The sequence below is a fragment of the Ictalurus furcatus genome, chromosome 14, assembly GCF_023375685.1.
Source record: "Ictalurus furcatus strain D&B chromosome 14, Billie_1.0, whole genome shotgun sequence".
Lineage (NCBI taxonomy): Eukaryota > Metazoa > Chordata > Actinopteri > Siluriformes > Ictaluridae > Ictalurus > Ictalurus furcatus.
In genome coordinates, this window is record NC_071268.1 from 7,494,971 (window position 1) to 7,522,222 (window position 27,252).

At 39.6% G+C, this 27,252-nt stretch overlaps 1 protein-coding gene across 3 annotated transcripts in view; it reads left to right on the top strand.

The window, feature by feature from the left end:
- The window catches only part of ppp3cb (protein phosphatase 3, catalytic subunit, beta isozyme), a 66,025-nt gene that overhangs the window by 5,054 nt on the left and 33,719 nt on the right, over nucleotides 1–27,252 (top strand). For all 3 annotated transcript variants that reach the window (XM_053641294.1, XM_053641292.1, XM_053641293.1), the window contains exons 2-3: nucleotides 21,796–21,996; nucleotides 24,884–25,008. In XM_053641294.1, the coding sequence (XP_053497269.1) occupies nucleotides 21,796–21,996; nucleotides 24,884–25,008 (326 nt within the window). The remainder of the gene's footprint in view (nucleotides 1–21,795; nucleotides 21,997–24,883; nucleotides 25,009–27,252) is intronic.

Genomic DNA, 27,252 nt, shown 5'->3' on the forward strand with positions numbered 1-27,252 from the left:
TTGGTAGACCAACTTGTCCACTTCAGCCTAGCATAAAACACTTTTTGCGATATTTTCGTGATTGTTTGTCCAATTTTAACTTGCATTTAAAAAAAAATATTGTATAAAAGAGCTGAATGAAAAAAAAAACCCCATAGTAAACCCCAAAACAACAAAATCAGCACTGTTAGTGCTTCCTGATATGCGTTAATGACGTCTTTTAAAGTTATAAGTACTTTCTTTTTAGAGAAGTTGACAGTTATTATAGTAAAGTCCTAAGGCTAAAACTATCACGTTGACTTTTGGACCATATCAGCTGATACTATTGGTTTTCAGGACCTCAAAGCTGGTAACATATTCATATTAGTCTCGATGAGTAATGAATAGAACAGCTTCACATGCTTCACAAAAAAATGGTGAATAAGAGAACGGTAATGTCTGAAAGCTGTCCTTAAGGAAGCAGACGACCTTGCAGGCCTCATGGACTGAATGTAGTCGTGTCACCAGAGGATGTCACCTACCTGCGTAATGCAATGATTAGCCAGTAGCCAGTAGATGATGCAATGATAGGCTGTATATTTCTGCACAGAGCCATCATTAGTGTTAAGTGAAGTTTAGCATGGATTCTACCAGTGTAATTGAGCACTGGTGTGTAGTTATAACTGTAACACTTTACACACACACGCACACACACACACACACACACACACACACACACACACACACAGATGCACAAATGCAGTATATTTTCACACTGTTGTGGTGGTCCTAGTTTGCAAAATGATGTACAGTGTGGTCAAGAATGCAGATCAGTTGAAACATGCCTAAAGTCTGACAGTATCATTCATAGTATGACAATGTATTTTAGCTATGCAGTGGTGGCTCTTGGTTACTGATCAGAAGGTCGGGGATTCAAGCCTCAGCACCGCCAAGCTGCCACTGTTGGGCCCTTGAGCAAGGCCCTTAACACTCTCTGCTCCAGGGGCACCGTATCATGGCTGACCCTGCGCTCTTACCCCAACTTCCTAACAAGCTGGGATATGTGAAGAAAAGAATTTCACTGTGCTGTAATGTATATGTGACAAATAAAGGCTTCTTCTTCTGTTCCTTTAAGGATCTGAAAGGAAAACAGTTAAAGCAACTTTGCTGGCCCCAGGCCTCTACTCATGAGGCTTCTGTCTCACCTGTAAGTGTTTTGGCAGGTCGACAACGGTGTGACACTTCAATCAAGGCTATTACTGCTCAGAATACTCTGGAAATAATTAGGCCAGGGAACTCATGTGTCTCGAAGCAGCTCTCAAAAAGGAAAAGAGCAGCAGCTTTATTCCACTTTCTTGTGTTATGATAGACACTTTAAAAAAGAGCAAGACTGCAAATTTGTAGGAACTTGCAGATCAACGCATATGACACATTGGGAACAGCTTTTTATGACTTAATGTGTATGAAATCCAATAAAATCACTATCAAGTCAATAGTCACTTTCATCCTTCAAATTAGTTGTGAAATCCAACAAGCCTTAAAATGTTTTATACATTTTTTTTTAGATGTTAGCAAATTTAAAGTGTGCCACTGCTGGAAGTGGCTAGATACTGACTGACTGATTTGTTCATACATTTATATGATTCTGAGTCAAGTCATGAGTCGTCCACTATATATCAGAATCGAATCCAATGCCTCAGATGGTAGAGATGAATTCCTCATCGTGTTGCCAGTCGTAAAGTCTTGTATTTCAAGCTACTGGTTTGAGATGAGCTGTCCAAGTTGTCCAAGTAGGGAAGTCCAAGTTGAGTTGGAAGTCAAAAGCCTTGGAGAAATGCAAGTAAACATGCTAGTCATAAGTAAACATGCAAGTCATAAGTATTCAAGTCAGAGTGGATGTAGGAGTGATAGGCTTTAGCCACTTTACTTAGAAGTTGGAGTCAGGTTGAGAATCATGAGCTTTGAAGTAATAGTTGAGTTGTGAGTCATAACCTTTGAAGCCTGATTTGAGTTGCAAGTCATATGCATTGAAGTCAGAGCTGAGTGTCACAAGCTTTGATGTCAGAGGCCAAATACGAGTCATAAGCTTTGGAGTCAGAATCTAGTTACGAGCAATAAGCTTTGGAGTCAGAATCTAGTTACGAGTAATAAGCTTTGGAGTCAGAATCGAGTTACGAGCCATAAGCTTTGGAGTCAGAATCTAGTTACGAGTAATAAGCTTTGGAGTCAGAATGGAGTTACGAGCCATAAGCTTTGGAGTCAGAATCTAGTTACGAGTAATAAGCTTTGGAGTCAGAATCGAGTTATGAGCCATAAGCTTTGGAGTCAGAATCTAGTTACAACTCAAAACTTTGAAGTCAGAATCTAGTTACGAGTAATAAGCTTTGGAGTCAGAATCGAGTTACGAGCCATAAGCTTTGGAGTCAGAATCTAGTTACGAGTAATAAGCTTTGGAGTCAGAATCGAGTTACGAGCCATAGGCTTTGGAGTCAGAATTGAGTTACGAGCCATAAGCTTTGGAGTCAGAATCTAGTTACGAGTCATAAGCTTTGGAGTCAGAATCGAGTTACGAGCCATAAGCTTTGGAGTCAGAATCTAGTTACGAGTCATAAGCTTTGAAGTCAGAATCTAGTTACGAGTAATAAGCTTTGGAGTCAGAATCGAGTTACGAGCCATAAGCTTTGAAATCTCAGTTTCCCACCCATTGATGATGAGAGCCATAAGCTTTAATTGCTCAGGTTGAGTCAGATTGAGCCATAAGCAAGTTTTGAGTCATACGTTTTGAAGTCAGAATCGAGTTTCAAGATTGAGTGGTCATAAGTTTTGAACTCTGAGTCAAATCGCTTGTCGCTATACAGTGGGTTCATTTTTCTTTTCTAGAGAAAACATCATGAGTATAAATATTAGACTTGTGATTGGTACTGGTGAACTCTAAATGCATTACTCTGGACCAGATGTATGCAAAATGCCCATGTTGTACAGCACAAGCGTACATGAAATGTGAAAATCTAGTTCAATCTGTACGGTGGATAGGAAAGAAAGGACGAGAGAATGGAGAGGAGAGGAAGGCTAATTTTAGCCCCCTTAACACACATAGTGTAGCTATGAGTTTGAAGAGAACGGAGTGGGACAGAGCTTTGGCCTAATGAGGCCACACTAAAGCAGGAAGTTACTCCAGTCCAACATGGCTCTCCAATTTTCCAGCATTCTCCTCTAGCGTTCTGTCTTCCAGGTCTAGCTGTTGTCTTTACTTCTGCTGTCAGTCATCCCAGCTCTTTGTGTTTACTGGCTCATTTTGCGCTCTGTTTCTCAGCATGCCGTCCCACCTGCCAGCCTGGCTTTGCATGTGTGTGTGTGTGTGTGTGTGAGTGCAGATGGCTGTACGTGTGTATGGCATGCATTAATTGCATGACTTAAAATAGCCCTTTAAAAACTCCTTTATCGAAGATGTGTGGAGCATGGATAACAAGAATCTCCTTATTCTTCCAACTCCTTTTTCCTTAACCCATATCCTCTGCTTCTTTTGGTCTAGCAAAAACATAGCATAAGAGAGAAGGACAAGTCACAGTGTTGCACTACATGCAGTATTTTAAACGCTGAACTTGTCATGTTTGGGTGTTTCGAGGTTCGAGGTTGTTCTGGCGGAAAAAGCGGACTTGGTGTCCGATGTTTTTTTTTTGGTTCCAGTTCAGCGATCACGTGTTATATTGTAACAGGGAGACTTTCCCCAGAGTCAATCTCTCTCCATCCTCTCTCAGATCTTCTGTCCTAGTTTTACTCATGCTTGCTCTATGCTACACACACACACCACCCGAAACGTATTATTAAATAATACGTTCCTTGATATGGCAATTCCATAAAAATGTCATTAAACAACAGTAAAAGGCACAGAAACTTTCCCATAATTTCTGACATCAAGAAATCCAGATTGTATGAGTATGCAAATTTAAAAACACCCCAACCCTGTACTCTCCACACTCTTCCCCTAAAAACCAGTGTAACAGCAAGATATTTGCATACTGGATCCTGATTGTTTCTTACATATTATGATTTAATAACACTTACGAGTCACATGCTCAATACTAGCTTGCCGTACATCATTCTGCTTTAATATTTTATACGGATGCCCACCCTTTATTCCAACTTCTCCTTTTATTTCAATATTTTTAAAATACGGTTTTGGCTCATGTGCCAAGCTCATGTGCATAATGTACACAAAGGCTTTGATTAGATACAAACCTTACATGACTTTTCTATTTACCAGATTATCAGACCCAGACTGGGAAGTGAACAGATTGCCCAACATGGGGAAAAAAAAAAAAGAATGTCAAGACAAATCTGAATTAGTGCTGAACACATCAAAGGGTTATTGCATCATAATATGTAAGAGCCAATCAGGTTTCGATATGCAAATGCAGGCCTTGCAAGTAAAGAAGTGTATATTAAATGTCCACTGAAAAAGATCTGGTGTGTATAAAATGCCTTTGATTCTTTGGCTTGATCCTCTACAGGAACACTACAATGAAGTGTTTCCATGCCCTATATGAAGCTATATAACCCATAACTGTCTAAAAAAACAATCAAATACATTTTTTTTGGGGTTGGGCGGTATATCTAATGCTGCCTTCAAGTCCTCCTTGAAAGTTTGTACGGGTTTGGAGGTGGTAATTATGATGTCAGGTTGATTTTGGTTGGGAAAAAATGGACATAGCAAGAAAGCTATTTTTTTTTTGTATTATCAACAACAAGAAGTTTCTTTTGCTTTACTGATCATAATAATAATAATACTGATAAAAGACAGTAAGTGCTTACCGTCTGCTGCAGGTGTGGCATTTACACATTTATTTAGACGGCCACCATGACGTTTTCTTATTGACACACCCCCGGAAGTCTGAAAGTAGGGACTCGTAGAAAAATACAAGTTGCCAAGTTGTTTTTACAACATTGTGGTGACGTTTGTGCACATTCACTTTGTAATTATGATATATCCGGCATGTCTTGAAGGTACCGTAACTAACACATCTATCGAATCTGGATTTTTATTAGAGATGCACCGATGTATCTGCCAATTTTTCACGCTATGGGCCATCGGCCGATATTCTAAAAACATCCGATGATCAGGGCCGATTATATCCTGTCAATCAAAAGAGGGTGGGAAAACACATGGATTTCGTGCTGTGTGTAAAGATGATGTCTCTCGTGTGGAATGATGACAAAACTGCAGTGTGTAATCTCTGCACTGATCAAATTTTACACCGGACGCTGCAGCAGTGAAGCGGGAGTTTCAGTGTCGAGTCTAAATTTTTTCTGCCGCGCTACTCGAACTGAATTAAAGCTCCAGTACACCGTTGAAAGATTTAAATGAAGATGAATTGACAGAAAAGAATATATTACACAGAAATATATATTTGTAGAGTAGTGTATTTCATATCCAGTTAATGTTAATATATAAAATGTTGATATTATATATTACCAGTTTGATGTTAATGATGAAGTAGAAATGCTTTTGTTTGTGGAGAGTGAATGTGAGACTAACAGGAGGTTTTTTACAATTCAGTCAATGTTAATATGAATTAATAACATTCAATAAGTTAAGAAATCTTACTTTAATCTTCAGAATTGAGTTCATGTGTTAATGTTAATTAGAGTAATGTGTTTTGTGTTTATGAGACCAGTTACTGTGAAACAGCTTGTTGAAACAGAGAGAATAAAGTTTTTATTTGCATTTCTTTCAGAATTGTGGAATTAATTATTATTCATTTATAAGAAGGCATAAAAGGCAGAACTATCGGTTATCGGCTGAGAAACATAGTATCGGTGCATCTCTAATTTTTACAGATGTTATTATAGTATGCTTCATTTTTTTTGTGAAACTGCTACATAAAGCAGTTTATTATCATTATTATAGAAAACACATTTAATACCGATATTTCATACACATTGCATGACTTTAAAAAAAAAAAAAAAGAAGACTTTAATCAACCGCTGTGCTATGTGCTTAAGTTGTATTCGGGCTCATTTGGAAGTTGCGATGATGGAAAGTTTCAGGCAAGTTTGAGCAAATTTCAAGAACCCATCGGCTAAATGTAGTGGAAAGGAAATGATCACACCGGGAGATGGCAGATTTCAATGTATGAGTGCCATCAATGAATTTGTAGCTATTCTTTATCTCGGCAGCGTCGGACCATGAAAAGAAAACCTACAGATGCGCTAAAGACATTAAAGCGCTAAAGACATTCTTCAAATTTTGACTGGATAAAGCCAGATGAACGTATAAAGAACATACACTTTATAAGAGCTTACTACAGTGAGAGTGAGAGCGCGAGAGGTGGAATGAGTCATTTCAGAGTGAATAGTGATTTCCCTGTTGTGTGCTTACTTCAGCACTGCGAGCTACTCCATTTTAATGGTGGTGCAAAAGTGGTTTCCATGTAGTGAAAGTATTTTTGTTTCCCGGGTTGAGATTTAATTGCCGAGTTCAACTGCTATAAGTGCAGGTGTTCTGTATATTTGTCATAAAATTAAAAAAAAGAAAAAACAAAACAGCTGCAGTGAGCTGACTCTGCTCTTTCTGCTGACTCATGGTATTTGTTAAGCGGCCCAGCAGAAGAGAGCAGAATCGGGGCCTGAGTTGCTCAAATGGCCTCGCACGTTGTCATCTTATAGGCATAATGGATAGTTTGAGGGATTTGAGATCAGAGTCACATACATGGCAAAAATATCATCCTCTCATCCGGACCTGGTCTGAAGAAGACGGAATATTACAAAAGCTGTTCAGCGTATATGAAAGAGGTCGGAGGCAGTTATAATGGCAACGAATGTGCACACAACGTATTAGTGTATGTTTAGATTGCATTTTGATGGCAAGGTAAATGCAAACGTTTGAACTGTTAATAGATAAGTTAACTAATTGACCGTTTTTGTTGCTCTGAAACCTAACACACTAACCGGGTTGAAAGAAAATGAATTTCTTTCTTGCCGTCTTTATTTTGTTCTAAGGGTTTCTCAGTATTTTTAAGAAAATCACTTGTTTCTGTAATATTTTTTTTACGTAACAGCCAATAAAGTGGAATACTGTTGAAAAATAGATCTCTGATGTCAAATCAGCTCCTTAGTTCTGCGATTAAAGCTGCTTTACACTGTAGCTTTTTTATCTCAGAAAAATATTGCTTATCATGCTTTTAGATCGCTTCATCCACTGACCGATGAAGTGGTAGCAAGTGAAAATATCATGAATATGGGCGAATTTATTTACTATAACGAGATATTATTATAAATGATCTATAAGATTATTCAGCCTGTTCAGATTTTTTATAAATAGTAATTTAGTATAAATGTCTGTGAGATTAATAATTATATATCTGGTAGCACGTTCGCCTCACAGCTCCACGGTTAGGGTTCGAGTCGTGCTCCGGCCCTGTGTGTGCGGAGTTTGCATGTTCTCCTTGTGCTGTAGGGGTTTCCTCTGGGTACTCCAGTTTCCTCCTCCAGTCTAAATACATGCATGGTAGGCTGATTGGCATGTCCAAAGTGTCCGTAGTGTATGAGTGTGTGTGTGTGAGTGTGCATTCGATGGATCGGCACCCCATCCAGGGTGTACCCCACAGGGGTAGGCTCCAGGTTCTCCACGACCCTGAAGGATAAGCGGTACAGAAGATGGATGGATGGATGGATGGATGGATGGTTTGTGTAATCTTATAATGGGAAATAATACATTAATTTGACTATATTCAAGACATTTTCACTTGCCAAAATTACATTATTTGCAGTCGGACATTTTGGACCAAAATCTCAGAATGCCTTTCCGCTGTATATATAAAATTCACCAATAGCAGAATAGTATGTATAATATAATATATATTGTGTATAATATACTGACTGAAAATAACTACCACAGAGTATGAACAAGGTTTTATGTGACCACTGTTATCGCATAGATCAGCAAATCAACAATAAAATCACTCCTAAGAAAGAATTTTGTCTCGCAATTTATCGCGACAGCTAAATGGCTTCAGTGGTTAACTTGGGAACTCAATCTAAGTGGTGAAAAGTTGTGTTTCAGTAGTTCTCCTGTAGTGGATGTCGGCACTGTCCTTCAAAATCTTTTAAACCAGTTACAGCCACTTCGGTGAATATCGCCGGCAGCTCGAGCAGATGACATTGAGAGATGCATAAGGTGCTTCAAGTGCTTGAAATGTGCTTTTTCGATTGTGAGCACTAGAAAAACTGTAATACATTTTTTTTTTGTGTGGTATGGTTTGTTGAGAAGCACCTTTAAATTGTTCAAAGAAAGCAATTTATTACGTAATTCTGTATGGTTTTGTTGCTGTGGAACAATTTCATGATCTATTATTATATTTTAGAAAAACAACCCAAACACCACCATCACGGATCAGTTGTTGCACCCAAACAGACACACTCGCGCTCACACCTGACACCCACTACGCACTACAGTTTGTCCTCATTTATATGATCTGAAAAAGTGTAACCACCCCGGCTGGAACATGAATAAAAAGAGGATAAAAAGAACATCCATCAAGTTTGTTTTACAACCTAAAAATACAGAAGAACTGCAAAGTCCTGGAATTTCATTGTGAAGTATCGTTGTGAACCCTGGGACAGTGATACGTTTACAACAAGGATAATTACATAAGCATTTGGTATTGTGCCTTGTAAATGTTTTGTACATTTAAGGTAATATGTCATGTATTTATTCGGCCGAATTCAAGAATCGTAGTTCATTTTTTTTACAGGGTTCAAAATGCACCTCGAAGTACAATAATCCAAATCAAGTCAAAACATTGGCATGAGTCGAAACGAAACAAAACCAAACAGCAGAAGAACCGCAGAAACAGGAAATTAAAACAATCCCTCCAGGATTTCGTGATCAAGCAAACTCCACAATATTCTTAGGAGCTTGCAATTTTTCAAAATCACCGCAGATTTTCCGCAGATCCGGGCCGAGACGCGTCACGTGACGTCATTCGGTCAAAGCCCTCTTCGATTCACGTGCGTCGAACATGAGGACAGCTAAAAGGTCGCATTTACCAACAAGCAATCACTGCGAAACTATTTCGTGCAATCGCAATTGAATTAGTTTCCCACAAAAAAAGCACAGAAATTCAGCATTTCAAAATTCGTGAATTTTGAAAAAAGCTGCGGAAAAATAAAATAACTTCCCGAAATCCTGTACGGACTGATAAATATGGGGGAATCTCTTAAAATCCATTGTTAATTTTCAGCAAGCAATTCCTGACTGCATAGCTGATAACATAATGAGTCTTTATTGGTCACATATACATTAGAGCACAGTGAAATTCTTTTCTTCACATACCCCAGCATGTCAGGAAGCTGGGGTCAGACATGATACAGCACCCCTAGAGCAGAGAGGATTAAGGGCCTTGCTCACGTACCCAACAGTGGCAGTCTGGCAGTGCTGGGGCTTGAACCCCCGACCTTCTAATCAGTAACCCAGAGCCTTAACTGTCAAGCCACCGCTTATACCTGCCTCTCCTCTCCTTAAACCTGAAATGGTGGAAATGTTGATAATTAAACACTGAGGATTAAATCATTACTTGTGATTTTTAAAAAAATTTTAATGGTAGCACAGAAATATCACTGTTGCACAAGCTGAAGCTAGTATGACACGAAATTCAAATAGTGCGCCGAAATATCTACATCTATCTATTAACTACACAGAGCAACAGGAAAACGTTGTGCTCTAATTGCTGAGTACTGACTGTTACTGTGACTGATAGCCTGTATATACTGATAAATTGATGGAAACTTGCACAAAGCATGTGCGTGAACTCAGCTGGAGCTTTTAGAGAAAGCGAGCCAGCTGAGCGATGAAGAAAGGTGAATGGAGAAGAGGAATCTGAGCATGGCACTGGATATGTGTGGAAAAGAGTTACTAGGACAGAAAGGATGGGACACGCCTCCTGAAAAGCTGTCCTAGTGTTTACCCTACTGTCAAGAGATCACAGGTTTAAATCTTAATAATAATAATAATAATAATAATAATAATAATACTTTAAACTATACTGGGAATGTTACAGTTTTGCTAATGGTAAAATGAGATTATGTAGATTATTAGTGTTATGTGCAGCAAGTATATGAGTATATATCAGCCTAGAAGCTTCAGTCCAAATCTAAAAGATATCAAAACTGACCGATCCGATCTACAATACTTTAAAATTTGATGCACGTTGACTGTTGCGTGAGAATACGGTTTGATTTTGCAGATCGGCAAATTTTCCTCGACACATCATCCAAAACTGATAGATGCCTTTTTTTAAAATTAGCTGAGGTGTAGCACGGGGCGTGTGAGAAGTCAGGAGTCCCATAATGTAATGAAGAAGGTGTAGACCAGCTGTGTTTCTTACAAGTGTCTCTCAAACCTGTGGAAATGTGACGAGAGAGTTCTCAGGAGGAAATAGAGAACTAGAGTAAAATGAGAGAAAATGAAAGATGCTGAAAGAGGAGTGGGAGAAAGAAGGAGAAGGACAGAGAAGGAGAAGGAAAAGGAAGAGAAGAGAGAGAGAGAGAGAGAGGGGGAAGCTGTATCACAGCTGTGACCTGGATGAGTCCCTCCCCTCGTATCTCAGGGGTTCAGGAACAAGAGCGAGCCTGTCAGCGCCCTACTTTCCCAAAGTCTAATTCTAGGCCATTATCTGTGCTAGCACTGGTGGGGCTTCAGCATCCACCAGAAAAGTCCTTTCAGTGTGTGTGTGTGTGTGTGTGTGTGTGTGTGTGTGTGAGAGAGAGAGAGAGAGAGAGAGAAGGGAATGTGGGGTTGCCGGCACTGTTTGTGATTGCTTAAACACTCAGGTCAAGGTTAGAAAGAGAACGAGTCGGAGAGAGGCTTTGGTGTGTGTGTGTGTGTGTGTGTGTGTGTGTGTGTGTGTGTGTGTGTGTGTGAGTGTGTTTTGAGATCAAATTACAACTTGTTAACAATACAAAGACAAAGTATATATCGAGAGACAACACTTACAGAAGTACACTACCTCATTGGCTGCTACTGTAGCCAGCCTAGGGGTCTGGGAAGCATAGCCGGGGGAAGGGCAGGGTGGGGTCGTATCCATGATTTTTTTATTATTTTTTATTATTTAGTCACAGTGATGGAAATCACGACCCACCATTAACAAATGATTATATTTATTATCAGTCCGTACAGGATTGTAAGACATGCGAAATTAAACAAATCAAGTATTCAAGTAAATCAAGTAGAAAACTACTTGAAATGGCGAAATTGTTTCGCACGGTCTTTCAAAGTGATGTTTGCTGGTAAATGCGACCTTTTAGCAGTACTCATGTTCGACGCACGTGAATCGAAGCGGGCTTTGGCTGAACGCACGTTGTGAGGACGTCACATGACGTGTCTCGGCCTGAATCTGCAGACAATCTGCGGTAATTTAGTAAAATTGCGAGCTCCTCTGAATATCGCGGCGTTTGCTTGATTTTGTGTTCATTTCTGCGATCGCGAAGTCGGGAAATCCCGGAAGGACTTATATTATTGAGTTTGTATTATTAGGTTGTTAGTCTGTTTGAGTGGTGACCGTATTTAATACAAACCCCAACAACACGAAAACAAGTAGACCTATAAATAATGTCAACTTGTGAGCTCTAATAAACAGATCGAGTATTACTGCACGCATTTCAAATTGTTCATGAGTTAAATCTGGAGTATCTGCACTAACCCCATGCTGTAGAGATAATCTTTGTTTTCTAAAAGGTGTACCTCAGGGTTCTCTACCATGTCCGTCGTTATTTTCTGTGTACATGCTACACTCGGGTATTAAGATAGGTCATTTACTACACATGAACTGTATCACTCTCATTGTAATGCGTGTGTGTGTGAATGTGTCTTGAGCTTTATGGCTGTGTGCTCTCTCAAGTCAAATTGCGCTCGAGTCTCAGCATCTGTCTCACAGGCCTGAGGCCGTAGCCCCTCATACGCAAAGAGTCTTGATGTCCTGACTTCATGCTCTTGCACACACACACACACAGAGTCATCTGAGGGCTGTGTGATAAAGACGTTAAAGGATGTGACAAGGGGAAAGGGCATGCTGAAGAAATGGAAGTTGGCAGAACGGGTGTCCAGTATGTGTATGTGTATGTGTGTGTGTATGTGTATGTGTGTGGGGGGGGGAGGGGTATGAGGGGCTTCACAGTTTGGCTTCAAGGCTCATGGCTAACAAAACACAAACTCACACAACAGGATCAGATATCAATACTGTTTTGACCATTTTGCCATCTACTATAGTGTATTGGTTAAATATAATATAAGTATTAGGGTTGGCAGAATGTATTCTATTTATGTATTCGAAGGGAAAATCTACATCTGAATGTTTAAGAGCTCATTTTTCTTAAATCTTAACCAGGGACTGGGGCTGCAATTTAGCCTTTGGCTAGAAGCCTGTATGTAGAGCATCGGCTGCTTGAAATTGTACCAATGTTATTCTGCATTGTCCCCATTAAATAATCAAACAAATAAATAAATAAATACAAAGTTTTTTGGGCCTCAATATAAATCTGTAATAATGTTTTATTTTCTCATGTGTAAAAAAAAAAGTATCAATTATATAATTAAATATTTAAAAAAGTAATAATGTACGTGCCGTAAATGTCATATAACTGTACAGTATATGTAAATATTTAACCATTTCCAACCATCCAGCATTATACATTGCTATACCCTGTATAGTGAGCGTATATAGCGAATAGGAAGATATCGGTTTGAAATTTGTATTGGTTAGGGTGATAAAAGACGCATCGAAGAATCAAAACGTTCCCCAAAATCAAGTATCATAACCACACAGTTCCGTCCACATGCAGCGATTAATTGATAGCGGTATCTCGATGACGGTAAACATGCAACTGCGACCGGGATTTTTTTTGGCAGAGGACAAGGATGTGAACAAGAATGTTAAAAGATTTCAATATGGCAGAATGATACTTGTTAAGACATTGTTTTTCTATTTACATAACGCAAGATTCATGTGCGGTGAGTCATGCTGCCATAAATACAAAGCTAAATATTGTATATATGCCTTTGACCATCGACAAAAAAGGAAAAAGAACGCTAGAGAGAGAAAGAGAGAGAGAAACAAGCATGGAGGCAAATGCTCTAAGAATGTTTTTTTAATATTCATAAACGAGAGGTCATTGACCCTGAGCACTGCAGTTAGTTATTCATGGCAACGCATCTTAAATATTTCCTTCTAACTTTTGCATTTGAATGATGGCAGCCATAGTACATCGTAGTGCACAGTAATGCAAATGCGGCTACATGTTTCGCAACTGAATTTGCATGTTATGCAAAATGCCTAATGGAAGTAAAGCGTAGAAAATGTTCCCGTAATACAGTCAGGTCCATAAGTATTTGGACAGCGACCCAGTTTTTCGTCGTTTTTGCCTCTGTACACCACCAGAATGGATTCGAAATGAACCAATCAAGATGTGAATGAAGCGTAGACTTTCAGCTTTAATTCAAGGGGTTTAACAAAAAATATCGCATTGAACGCCTTTATCACAGGCTCGAAAGTAATCGGACAAACTAACCTCATCATTGACGTTAGGATTATTTTTAATACTTGGATGCAAATCCTTTTCAGTCAATGACTGCCTGAATTGTGGAACCCATGGACATCACCAAATGCTGAGTTTCCTCCCTTTGAGATGCTTTGAGATGCTTGTTTGTGGGTCTTTCTGCCTTCAGTTGTGTCTGTTAAATTAAATAACAGCGGTAAACAGTCAGAATGTGTAAAGGCGCCTCTGAGGCAAGCACCTTGAGTCCGAATGGGAGAATATATGAGTTGTAAAAATAAAAAAACAAAAAACAAACAAAAAAAAACAACGAAGTATAGATCATGCGAGATGTCAATATACAGACAAATAACTCAAATAAATACCAAACCAAACAGTAGTAATAATGGCTAACGAGCTGAAACCAACAGTGATAGGTGAAAGATGTGGCAGCTCATGTGCCAGTGCCATTACTACAAGAAGCTGGAACTATACCAAAGGACAATACTGAAGAGAATGTAAAAGTTTAATATCAAGTTATTATTGGTGAAAGATTTCCCTAGAGGTACCGTCTGACTCACCAGCTAGTGTGTCAACAACATAGCACCGTCAATCAAACACTGTGGGTCGGGGAAACTGTGGTTTTGGGGCTAGTTTTAATCAGAAGAACACCAGAACACAAGCATCTTTTTTTTTTAGTTTATGCTCCTGAAACAATTTTAAATTTAAAAACCAATATCTTCCTAGTTACTTAGTGGTTAGCACTGTTTCCTCGCACCTCCAGGGTTGGGGGTTCGAATCCCATGTTCTTGCTGTGCTTTGGGGCTTTCCTCTGGGTACTCCGGTTTCCTCCCCCAGTCCAAAGATATGCGTACTTTGTGGGCTGACTGGCATTTCCAAATTGTCCGTAGTGTGTGAATGGGTTAGTGAGTGTTTGTGCAGTTGTGCCCTGCAGTGAGTTGGCACCCTCAGTTCCCTGTTGCCCCGAGTTCCCTGGGATAGGTTCCAGGCTCCCTGCGACCCTGTCTACGGAAAATAGATGGATGGATGGATCTTCAATATTACTATATATGCCCACTACCTAGGGTGTAACATTGTATAATGCTGTTGTTGAGACTAACCCACATGTAGCACACACAGGTTCTTAGTATTGTTTGGACCCCTTCACTGACTTATGTCACATTTCCACCAGACAGTTTGGTACTAATCCAAATCGAGAGCTGTTTATACCCTGATTGTGTTCCTGTGTCTGTTTCCTATTGCGTGTTAGTACTTTGTGAGGTTGTGAGGAGATGATATTATCACATGGGTTTGTGAGGCAGTAGGCAAGTTCGTGAATGTGGGCCCTCAACACACAAACATACACTGAACCATTGCGTACAACACGAACGAATGAGTTCTGTCTTTCAGTAGAGTAAACACTTCATGGAAAAGACATTTTAAGCAGTGCGAGTGCTATCTGACTGAATTTTATGTTTTGCTTTAACCAAAGTGTGAACTAAGTAACGTCACGCTCCTTTAGCAGTAGCACAAGGAACATTCTCAAAAATAGGGGGGCTCTGCAACTTTTTCCTTTGTGCAATGTCTCTGATTGATTTTCCCTCTTTTCTCGGCTTCAAAATGGCTCGCTTTTCTCCCATAGACAGCTCTCTGATCTTCACGTTGGCTTATCCTTTTTAACAACAAAAGCAGACTTCACAGGTGAATCTGAAGGCTAAAGCCAAGAGTAGATGTCCAGCACTATTAATTGTTTGCAAGCAATCAAACAGGACGCACCTGGGTAACAAGAAACCTGTCAGTCACATGTTCCAGTATTTTTGCTCGCCTACAAATTGGATGGTCTGATACCAAATGTGCTTTGCTCTATGTCGTTTAACACACCTACATATAAATACCAGGAAATAAAAGCTCCCTTCTCATATTCATCTTTCAATCTCAAATCCAAATGTCTTCAGTCTACAGCAAAAACAACTGAATAAGCCTTGCCGTTCCGATAGTTTCGGAGGAGACGGTATCGTTCACTGTTACGATGTACGATATAACTCTCACTCTTCCTGAAGAAGGGACAGCCAAGTTATCCAACTAACAGACTAGAAACTGTGACACAAACCCCCATACCAGCTAGCATAGCTAGTTTTTTGTATAGTTTTTTCAAAATGGTGGTTGTCTGACTTGTACGATGACTCGTGACTATTTTGTGATGATTGTTTGCTTGTGCGCCGCCTCTCTGTTTGGCACTCTGGCAAGAAGTAGCTACAATACAAGTTACTTGGTAATGAAAATAACAAAATATTGGATCATGTATTTGTTGAAAGAGCGTTTTGTTCTGATGGGGAAAAAAAAAACGCTTTCACGCACTTGGAAGAGCAGCTTCAGGAAACCACGACATCGTATAAAAATACTGACTCTAGTAGAAGGACACGGGAAGACCCCACCTCCTGGAAGGATGAGGCAGGAATTTAACATTTATCTCAATTATAATGAGCATGTATACGGTTGTTAAGTGCATAAAATGAATGAGTCGATCATTTCCTGCCCTTTTAAGTATTTCCATATGCATACAATGCCGTTGTTTTGTGCTTGTTAAGCTGCATGTAACCATATGTGGTAAATGCTTATTTGATACCATGTGTGTGTGTGTGTGTGTGTATGTGTGTGTGTCTGGGTTTAATGATGCAGTAGGGCAGCTGCATATGTGTGCGTGCTTGTGTGCACGTGTGGCGGTGGTTTAGTTGGCGCTCTGTGTGTGTACGTGTGTTTGTGTTTGTGTGTAACTGTCTCTGTGTGCAAGCTCTCAAGGAGATGATGTTATGTAAGAGCCCTCTGCTGTATACTGCACTTCAGTAATGCGGCCGTACTGCTAAATAAAGACACGCACGCACACACCCACACACACGCACACACACAAACACACACACACACACACAATCAGATAAGAGGCTGTACGACCATTTTCTCTGCCTTTATTTGTAGAGCCGGATCAAATCCCAGTAATGCACCATCTCTTTCTCTCTCTCTCTCTCTCTCTCTCTCTGTGTGCGTGTGTGTGTGTGTCACACTTATTGATCCCCGTCTCACTCATACACATCCACAGATGGCCCACTTCCCACGATCTCTCAACAAAGACATCATTTTACAGCATATAATAATATTCAGCAGTAATAGACACAAATAGAGGCATCCCATACTTTTCTACTGTCATATATTTAGTCTTGGTTCAATACTCTGAACCTGAAATTAAGAGCAGCCTGTGCTACGCCACTGGCTCTGACAGCTCAGTGTGTGTGTGTGTGTGTGTGTGTGTGTGTGTGTGTGTGTGTGTGTGTGTGTGTATGTGTGTGTCCACTGCTAAAGGATTTTGTGTAAAGGATTTTCTGTAGTGTGAATATAAAACGTGATGTGTGTGGGATATTAAAAGCTATAAAAAGCCTCTTGACCTCCGCACTTCCTCTCTTCACTTTCAAAAGACGATATTAGCGCAAATGTTTCGTATTTGTCCAGTAAAGGGTTTGGAAAAAAGGTCACGGAGACACACTAGGACTAGAAGTAGTGAGTTACTCTCTGCCTTAAGACTCTTCAGAGCATGCCTGATGTCGTTGACAGTGTCACTTCCATCTGCTTGATGTTACAAACCTCGCTGCAAACAGCTATTCTGTTTCTTAAATCCTTTCAATATCAGGTCACTTCCTGTTTAGCAAGTCGTAGGAAAAACATTATTACTGAATGAGTCAAATGTCTTCTGTACTTAAAACAACATTCATGAGGAATTTCAGTCTCGGTGCTGAATCAGCATTAGTGAAAATACTGATAAACGTGAGTATACGTATACATGTCTCAATTCGGACATTTACAGTAAGTGGTGGATTTTAAACAATATTTCTCTCAACCGTTTGCATGTTCTCCCCGTGCTGCAGGGGTTTCCTCCGGGTACTCCGGTTTCCTCCCCCAGTCCAAAGACATGCATGGTAGGCTGGTTGGCGCGTCCAAAGTGTCCGTAGTGTATGAATGGGTGTGTGAGTGTGTATGTGATTGTGCCCTGCGATGGATTGGCACCCTGTCCAGGGTGTACCCTGCCTTGTGCCCGATGCTCCCTAGGATAGGCTCCAGGTTTTCCTGTGACCCTGAAAAGGATAAGCGGTATAGAAGATGGATGGATGGATGGATGGATGGATGGATTTCTCTCAACCACTGAAAAGCACATGTTCAGGTTTACATATTTACACCACAGCGTGGTTGAATTCTCAAATCTGATTGGTTAGAAGGTGTGTATTATTGTTCTATAACAGCACGGCTCCGACTGTAGTCCTGGCTGCAACATGGACTATAGGTTAATATTAATGAGCTCGTTCTTAAATGTTATTGATCTATAGTAATACACAGGGATTTTATCCTGCAGACGCTGCTCATAATCTAAGACTAATAATAAACAGATAAAAACCTATTTCATTCCCCTCCGAAAGTATTGGAACAGCAAAGCCGATTGTATTGTTTTTCGCTACACCTTGAAGATATTTGGGTTTGAACAGAATTTCAGCTTCATCTAGAATGTTAAACAACTTAGAGCATGGCACCTTTGGCGTCAGATCACTGATTTTTAAGATGAGCAAAAGTATAGGAACAGATCGTGTTAAAGTAAATAAAAATAAATAACACTTAATATTTGGTTGTATCCCTCGTTTGCAATAAGTGCATCAAGCCGGGGACCCACTGACATCACCAAACTGTTACATTTTCCTTTTGTGTTGCTTTTCCAGGCTTGTACCCCATCTTCTTTCAGTTGTTGTTTGTTTTGGGGGGGGGGGGGGGTTAAGAACTGGTTTAAGAATAACTGGTTTAACAATTGGTTTAAGAACTAGTGATTGACTCGGTCAGTCTAAAACCCTCCACTTATTTCCTGTGATGAAGTCCTCTGTTGTGTGGGCAGTGTGTTTTGGATCATTGTCTTGCTGCATAATGAAGTTCCTCCCAATTAGATTGGATGCATTTCTCTGTAAATTGGCAGACAAAATGTTTCTGTAAACTTCCGAATTCATTTGCTGCCACCATCATGAGTTACATCATCAATAAAGATTAGTGAGAAGCAGGCATGCAAACCAGTTCCAGACGCAGGCATGCAAACCCAAGCCATGACAATACCTCCACCATGTTTCACTGATTACTTTGTCTTATGTTTTGGATCATGAGCAGATCCATTACTTCTTTCCATCACTTGGGTTAATCTTGGTTCCAGAATTTTGTGGCTCATCAGCACTTTGCAGCAGTCATTGTGCTTTGTGAAGTTTCCTTTTCAGGACAGAAGAGTTTACGCTTTCTGCTTTTTTTTTCCGGTAAATTGACAAGCTATATTTTTTGAGAGACACAGAGAAAAGCAGAGGCTGATGAGAGAATGAGTGTTTATTGCAGCTATAACATAAGCGATAACAGGAACTAACTTGTCGCGCCGACGATCCATAAACGTAACAATTAACAGAAAGAGTGATGTGTCATTCATTAATAAATGAAACACTGTAATTGTTGGAAAATGGCAGTGGTATAAGCAGAATAACAGAATAATATACTTTACATTAGGCTGAATCACAACACCCAGGCGTGGATCATGTATTATTCCGTTCATAACCCAGAAGTGGACAAATCATCATCAGAAATTTATAAGCCTAGCACACCAGGCTCTAATTTACTGCCGAGTATAAAAAACGTAATTCATACATCAACATATTTAAATTAAGGGCAGAATTTCCACTTAAGTAAAATATATAAGTTCAACAAAAGGTAAATAGGTAAATATATTTAGTTTTATGTGAAACTCATTAAATAGAAATACAAACACTTTTGTATTTCTGTCGTATTAACATGGAGATTATACCGTATCAGTATGTAAAAGCTACATAAGACCGTACAAGAGAAGTGTTTAGAGTGTGTATTTTGGTTGTCCAGAAGCCTAAGCTAAACTAGGCTAAAAATGATGTAATAAAGTACTTAGCAAGTTAAACAAGTAAACTGTGTAAATTATTGTTTTCATTTGTTTGGAGGTCGACGTGACCGTTATCCTGAGTCGTTATCCTTTTGTTAGAGAAAGTTTCTGAAATAGCACATCCTGTACGAACAAGACCCTGGCTAGCATCTTTATCCCTTCTTGATACTGATATGTTTGACAGTGAGGTGACTGTGTGGTGTGTTAGCAGAAGAGTTACTGGATATGACAGCTTTATTGCACTTCACAGGCAACTTTGAATAAAAACGCTAATCAGCCAGACAGGCGCCCAGGCTCGTGATTTGTCCACCTCTGTTTAACCGTTCATCACGGTGGTTCGGTGGGTAGCGTTGTCGCCCCATGGTCTCTTTATGTCTACGTGGTTTTTCCACTGGGTTCTCCAGTTTCCTCCCAGCTCTCAAAAACATGCCAGTAGTTGGACTGAGGACTCGAAATTCCCTCGAGGTGTGTGTGTGTGCGTGTGTGTTTCTGTGTGTATGACCAAAGCCATACTAGCCTTTGGCTACCGTTGCCCTGGTAACACCTGTCACAGTTTGCTTTCTCGCTCACCACCTTTTCCTTTCCAGTTTTTTCCCCCCTCTCTGTTTCTTCAGTCGTTCTTCTGTAATTCCATAAATGAAATCCATTTATTCAGAGCAATTTTATTATATCACATAACACTTAATACACAGCGGGTAATTTAGTGCAAACGTTTATTAAACACGTTTAAAGCTAAAAGTAGAACATGGCACCTTTAACATACGAACGTGGGGATTTATTTATATAATTTTTTTGGCTCTTCACTCTTGCAGATCTTTCCTCTCTTTTATTTTTTTCCCACTGGCCAAGTTTCTAGTGTTATGAAAAGCAGTGAGCGTGTGCCACTAATCAGGCATACTATCAGTGATAGGGAAAAGATTCTTCTTTCATAAAGGCTTATGCATAATTTTTCATGTTCTTGATGAAAAATAATCACTCTAAGAAATACATTCAGCCTGCAAAGTGGCAAGTGTATATATAATACTGGAAAAAATATTGTCGCCCATTATAATAAAAAAAATAATCAAAAAGTGAGATCCTGGTCGAATTGAATCATGAGTTGTCTAGAGATACTCACGTCAATATGTTTTAATATTCAACATACCCAATAATGTTGTCTTGTGCACTTCAAAATGTTGCCACTACTCTTGTGTTCGATTTGGGGTGATCGTCTGTGAAGGGTTTTGTTTTAATCTAACCTGAGAAACGAGAGAAAATGTAGCATTGTTTATAACCTGTAGTATTGTTTTTAATATAATACCATGCTACGGTTGTAAAGCATGATAAAAGTTGCATCCTTACATCCAGACATACAGTTTGTGACGTATTTTGAAGTGCGTTTACACTATTGTGTGCTAATCTAATTAGCCAAATAGTGAGTAGAACATCATACACTTCAGTTTGTCTTCCTTGTTAAGTATATTGTATCTCTGTGATCAGGACACTCTCATATTTACTTGTTCTCTCTTCCTCACATTTCCTTCTTTGCCCTTAAAGGGGCTATTTATAATTGTTAGTGCCCTCTGCTGTCTGTCAGGCAGAAGTACAATCAAAATAAAAAAAAATTATGAGCTTACTCATGATCCCCCTCTCACCTCTGTCTTTTATTTTCTCTCCGTTTGTGGTTACCTGATGATTCCCGCCTACTAGCCAGCTCTCTCTTATCATACAGCACCCGCCAACCAGGGAGGGGGAAGAAGAACGTGTGCTTCCTGAGACATATGAAAACAGTCAAACACATCTTTTCAAACTGCAGCATGACTCACACGCAGCCAAAGCGCAATCTACCCTCTTCCGCATACATGAACTCACAGACGCCCGCGATTGGCTAGCAGTGTTGTGACTGACAGGGCAGAAAGAGTATGCCCCTCCCACGTAGACAGCACTGCCAATTTACCAATTTAAACTCACTTTTACACCTGATATAATAACCCCCCCACACACACCCACCACCACCTTGTTCTGTCTGGCTAGATGATGTAATTTCTGGGCCAGAAAAAATGCAAGCATAAGCCTGAAATGAACAGAATATCCTGATTCTGATTGCAGGGCAGTATTGTGAATATTACTATATACTAATGTATCTTTAAAATTATGTGATTATATCAGGTGTAAAAGCACTTTTAAAATCACAAACTGCACCTTTAATTATGATGAGGTCGATTGATTATCTTTTTAATTAGCTTTTATTTTTAAACTAAAGCCAATGATGCCAGTGGACCAATCGAGCTTTTTACAGTCTCTCTCTCTCCTTCTCTCTTTCTCTCTCTCCCTCTGTCTCTCTCACTCTCTCTCTGTAGCGGTCCCGTTCCCGCTGAGCCACAGGTTGAGTATGCGGGAGGTGTTCGACTGTGAGGGAAAGCCACGAGTGGACCTGCTGAAGGCTCACCTCACTAAAGAGGGCCGTGTGGAGGAACCTGTCGCCCTGCGCATCATCAACGAGGGAGCCTCCATCCTGCGACAAGAGAAGACAATGCTGGACATCGAGGCTCCCGTTACAGGTCAGAGAGACACATATGTCCTGAGCATTAGTTTTCAAACTATTTTAAGTAAATTGCCAAATGCTAAATAGCATAGAATCTATTCTAACAGGACTTCCTGTTAGACTTTCTTCTTACAGTGCAGTGCCATTCATTTCTAACTTAAAATGTGTAATGATTGGCAAATTGCTGTGGTGTAAGAGAAATGAAACACTTGGTGTTGGTAAAATGCCACTCCATTGCTGATTCTATTCCTATAATAGCACCTTTGTGTTTTATTTCTTACATAAGGAAATGGTTCAAGTGCCCCTTGCTGCAGAACCAAAAGTCCAGGGGGTGGAGTCAGCCCTGATTTAGCTCCTCCTTACTGGGTGGAGTCGAATCAAAAAGACGGCGCATGGAGACAGCTAAGTTTGTCTCAGCCTGGATAAGTGTGCTTGTCGTTACGCGTTGAAAAGTACATTGTGGGTTAGGGGTTAGGCTTAGTGTTACGCTTAAAATCAAAAAGTTTTGTGGCTTTTAGTATGATTATGTCAACCTTAAGGTTTTCTATAAGTTAGTGCGCTCGAAAACAGTGACAAAATTCGCATTTAGAAGATATACGCATTCAATATCGACAGTCACCGATACGGATCAACAATTTTGATTCTCATTAGATTTTCTGTCCAATCAAACGCTCTCTAGAATCTGAAGTGTCCCGCCCCCGAAGTCATAAAAATCCATGGTGCTAACTGTACAGTACAGCTTATCCCGGGCTGTGATGTAAGTGCACTGCTATTGGCTATTTAACAAGGGGGAGGAGCCACTCGATATGTTCCACCCTGATTTCCTGTTTCAATGGACATTACGTCGAATAACGCTGTGCGTTTCAAGGCACCTCACGGGGAACTTTAAACGAGGAGTTAGATTAAGTCCAGCTCCACCTTCTGGTCTTTTGGTTCTGTAGCAAGGACTGTCTCAAATGATTGAAATGGAGTGTCATTTACATGTATAGTACCACTAGTGTAAGAATATTATTTTGTTCATGTAAGAATACTGTATATCAGATTTACACACTTACAGGCTCTTACAGACTTTGTACAGTTTACAGGAGTCCTAAAACATATAACTACTTAGTTCTTAAATTATTTAAAAGATTATTCTAATTAGAATAAAACTCTAGTTTTTATTAGATTTGATCCAGACACGTTGATTGATATCTGAACATTGGTGGGAGAGAGTGATGTGTGGTTTTGATGTAGAAGCAGTAGGAGGACAGGAACTGGGTTCTCTGGGTTTTGGTTTCCATTTCTGGAAATATCTTGCCGATCAGTCGAATAGGTTATTACAGTAGAGTACAGATTCGAGTTAGAAGGTGTGTTTCCACTGGGGTTCAGGGTGAGTTCCTGTCCTGCATTTCCACTACATTGTTGGAACAGGTACCATTATGGAAAATAGCAAAAGGAAAAGTGCTGATATTGAAGAAAATGGTTCCTCAATGACGTTTTTTTTTTTTTTTAAATCAAGGTCTTTTATATGGACTTTAACTTTCTGTAATGTAAGCTCTCTCTAGTAGAGTTCTATTCTGTTCGGTTGTGCCTTTGTCAGTGAACGTTGTTGGACGTCCACGTCTCGGTCAGTCCGCAACACTTCTAGTCTTTTTGAATTTGTTGATAAGTTTGGGAAACAGAGTCGTGTGTGATGCGTTTGCCATGTTTCCTGTTAAAGTCCATCGCAACCTTGCGACAGCCTCCTGAACCAGCCATGCGAATATATATATATATATATATATATATATATATATATATATATATATATATATATATATATATATATATAAAACCAAGTATGAAAAGACATTTTGTATGGAGACTTTTGGGACACCCTGTATGTAGAACCTTTAGGGGTTTCCCCAAATGGATAAAACAAATAAACCTTTTAGGATGTTGAGTGTAACCTTTTTAAAAAAAAAAAAAAAAAAAAATGTAAGAGTGTACTGAGAGGATAGCGTTTTATTAGAGAGACTAATCACCTGATTCACACATACACACTTTTATGCAGCAGCCTTGAATTAGGAGGTCAAACCATATTTAAAAGGGGAAATGATATCAGTAATTTATTGTGAACTGTTAGAAGCCAGTATGCACTAAGTAAGGGATAAAACACCTGGGGGCATTCTATTATAGGAAAATCATCAACGTCGTGGTGCGATGCTATCCGACACAAAGCGGAGTTTCTGTTCCCACTCTGAAGTTGATTATTTTCCAATAACAGCATGTCCCAAAGCATGTTTTTTTTGTTGGCAGTTTTCCAACAATTACAATTTCTATTTTCATCACATTTTCCATCGTTTATAGTTTAAAGTTTAAGGTTTAACATTTGAAAGTGTAACGTTGTGGAATGTCTTCAAAACCAGCTAGTACCTTTTATCACTTACGTGTTATGAAGTTAATAAGACAAGAGAATGCTGCTTGTCATGTTAGCGAGAAACCGGAAAGGTCCTGTGGCAGAAGACTTTGAAGGATTTACAGCTTTACCTCCGATGGTTAAAAAGCACTGACACCGGAGACTCCTTCCAAAAATGCTAAATAAACGTCTCCTCACACTACATCTTCAATTCCATACTTTTTTAAAATCTGTTCACCATAAAAACACCATACAAATGACGACGTCTTAGGACAAGCCCAGCAATATAAACCTTGCAGCCAGAACTACTGCCAGAGCTGCTGTTATAGAAAATGAATCGACACCTTCTGACCAATCAGAGCAGAGAATGTAAACAGTACCGTGGTATGAAAGATGAATATGTTCTGTAGATGAGATTCGGTTTGTATGGACATTTCGACGTAGTAAGAATTTGAGAACGATTACTGGCTTGGTTTTCTTCAACTGAAATGTATACAGTTCTGATATCGTGTGTGTACTGCAGTGTGTGGAGATATTCACGGGCAGTTCTTTGACCTGATGAAGCTGTTTGAGGTTGGAGGCTCTCCAGCTACAACGCGGTACCTCTTTCTAGGGGACTACGTGGACCGAGGTTACTTCAGTATCGAGGTTAGTGCTCTCTCACACACTCATTCTGTGTAGGCACCCTACCTAGTAAACCATGTGTTTGTGGTTGCCAGGTTAGTGCTCTTTTAAACCTTATGTTCAGTAGTTAGCAATGGATGTCAGTTGACCCCATTTCGTTTCCTTTATGATTTCACCAAAATGATTAGACTCTCTTTGTAGTACTATGATATTTTATATTTGAAATATTTATATGATTTATATGAAAAATCATAAAGTCATAAAGTTTGCAATATTACAATTTTATAAACAATACGTTGGTGAGAAACCTCTCAGATACATTCAGGCTGAATCATGTTACATCATTTTTGCAACAATAACAACAACAACAACAACAACAACAAAAAGTCAGATAGAATCATATAATCCCATGGTTTCGATTAGATTGCATGTACATCGTGATATACAGGGGCACGATGGTTTAGCACGTTTGCCTCGCACCTCTAGGGTTCGGGGCTCAAATCCCACCTGTGCCCTGTGTGCATAGAGCTTGCAAGTTCTCCCCAAGCTTTGGGGGTTTCCCACCCCGTCCACATACACGCATTGTAGGCTGATTGGCATTTCCAAATTGCCCGTAGTGCGATTGTTCTCTGCGATGGGGTGTCCCCCACCTTGTGCCCTGAATTCCCCAGGATAGGCTTCAGGCTCCCCCGCAACCCTGTGTCGGATAAGCGGTACAGAAAATGGATGGATGGAAAAACTTCAGAAATTTCCAACATTACAGTGGGTGATGTTGAAAACATGGCAGAGGCTTTAACAGTTGAAGATAGCCAAGATTAAACTCAATTTCTAGACATGACTAGAAAACTCGCTTTCTAAACCAGAAATTGTAGCCATTACTAGAAAATGACATTATAGTATGTTATAGTAAGACTATAGTATGTAGTATAGTTTTAGTTCATAGAGTTGAAGCCATTAAAATTTGGTTTAACTGACTGCTAATAGGGCCGCACAATTAATCGAATATCGATCTCGATTACGATTTTGATTTCCCACGATTACATGAATATGATCGACTGCGATATTGACGTTTAAAGTTTGTCCTCCGCTTACAGAAAACTCCGCTTCATGTCAAATCAAGCGCTTCCTAAACTTACAGCCAATCACCATAGAGTGGCGCAGGGATGACGTCATTTTGTAACATCAAAACCCGGAAACGAGTTGGCATTTTAGCCCTTCGGTTCCATCGTCCCGAGTCAATGGGTTTTTTGAATGGGATTTTGGTTAAAAGCCTGAAATAAGGTCTGTGGTGAACACAAGCGCAAAATATTTTCACGTTTTATTCTACGACGTAAAATACGCCAGTAAAATCCCACTCTTGATTTAAAAAAAAAAAGCTTTTACGTGTATTGAAAAAGGCGGTTGCTAACTGTCACGTAATGACGGTTTCGGACGGAGATAAGAGCTTTATTGAAGAAAGGCAGACAAATCCAAAACGTGAGACAATAGCGTGGTCAAAAACAAGAAAAGTTCAGGCGATCGGCAAACGGGAATAAACAAGGATAAACAAGAATCAGACAACGAGGTCGAGAATAAGATCAAAACTATGAACAAATGCTCGTTACACGGAAAACTCATGCAATACTTCGCGTCGAACAAAGAGACACAAGGGGTTTAAATGACACATGTAATTAAGGGTGAACACAAAACAGCTGAGACTAATGATGACACGTAAAGGAACAACCGATGACAATACAGGGGCGGAGACAGGAAAGAAATCATAACAAATGCACATGTAGAAAGTAAACAAAGTCAATGTCATTATAAAACAGAGCGTGCTGCGAGCTCCGGCGCTTTGCGCGAGGGGAAATCATGACACTAACATGTTGCTAAACGGGACTACAGACGTTGTCGGGGACATTAAACGTCATCGGTTGATCAATTTCATCAATTCCCCAAAAAAAAGTGGATGAAGATTCATCCACAGAGTAAATCCGTATTATGAAGAGTGTTTTTAAATAAAGTTTGGAAAAGTTCTCGGAAGCTTGGTGATGGTGATGTTGAAGCCGAGCGACCGTGGTGTAGTTCGTTTATAACGTACGGTTAGCTTTTTATTTCTGCTGATTGTATTTAGGCTTCAAACTTCATAAAAGTTGTGTTCATTTGTGAAAATGATCTTGATTGACAAAACGTGTTCGTATTGTAAACTTTTGTTGATCACAGAGCTTGTTTTTTTTTTTTTGCAATAATCCAAAAGTCTATGGGGAAATCCTATTGGGTTTTTGTCGA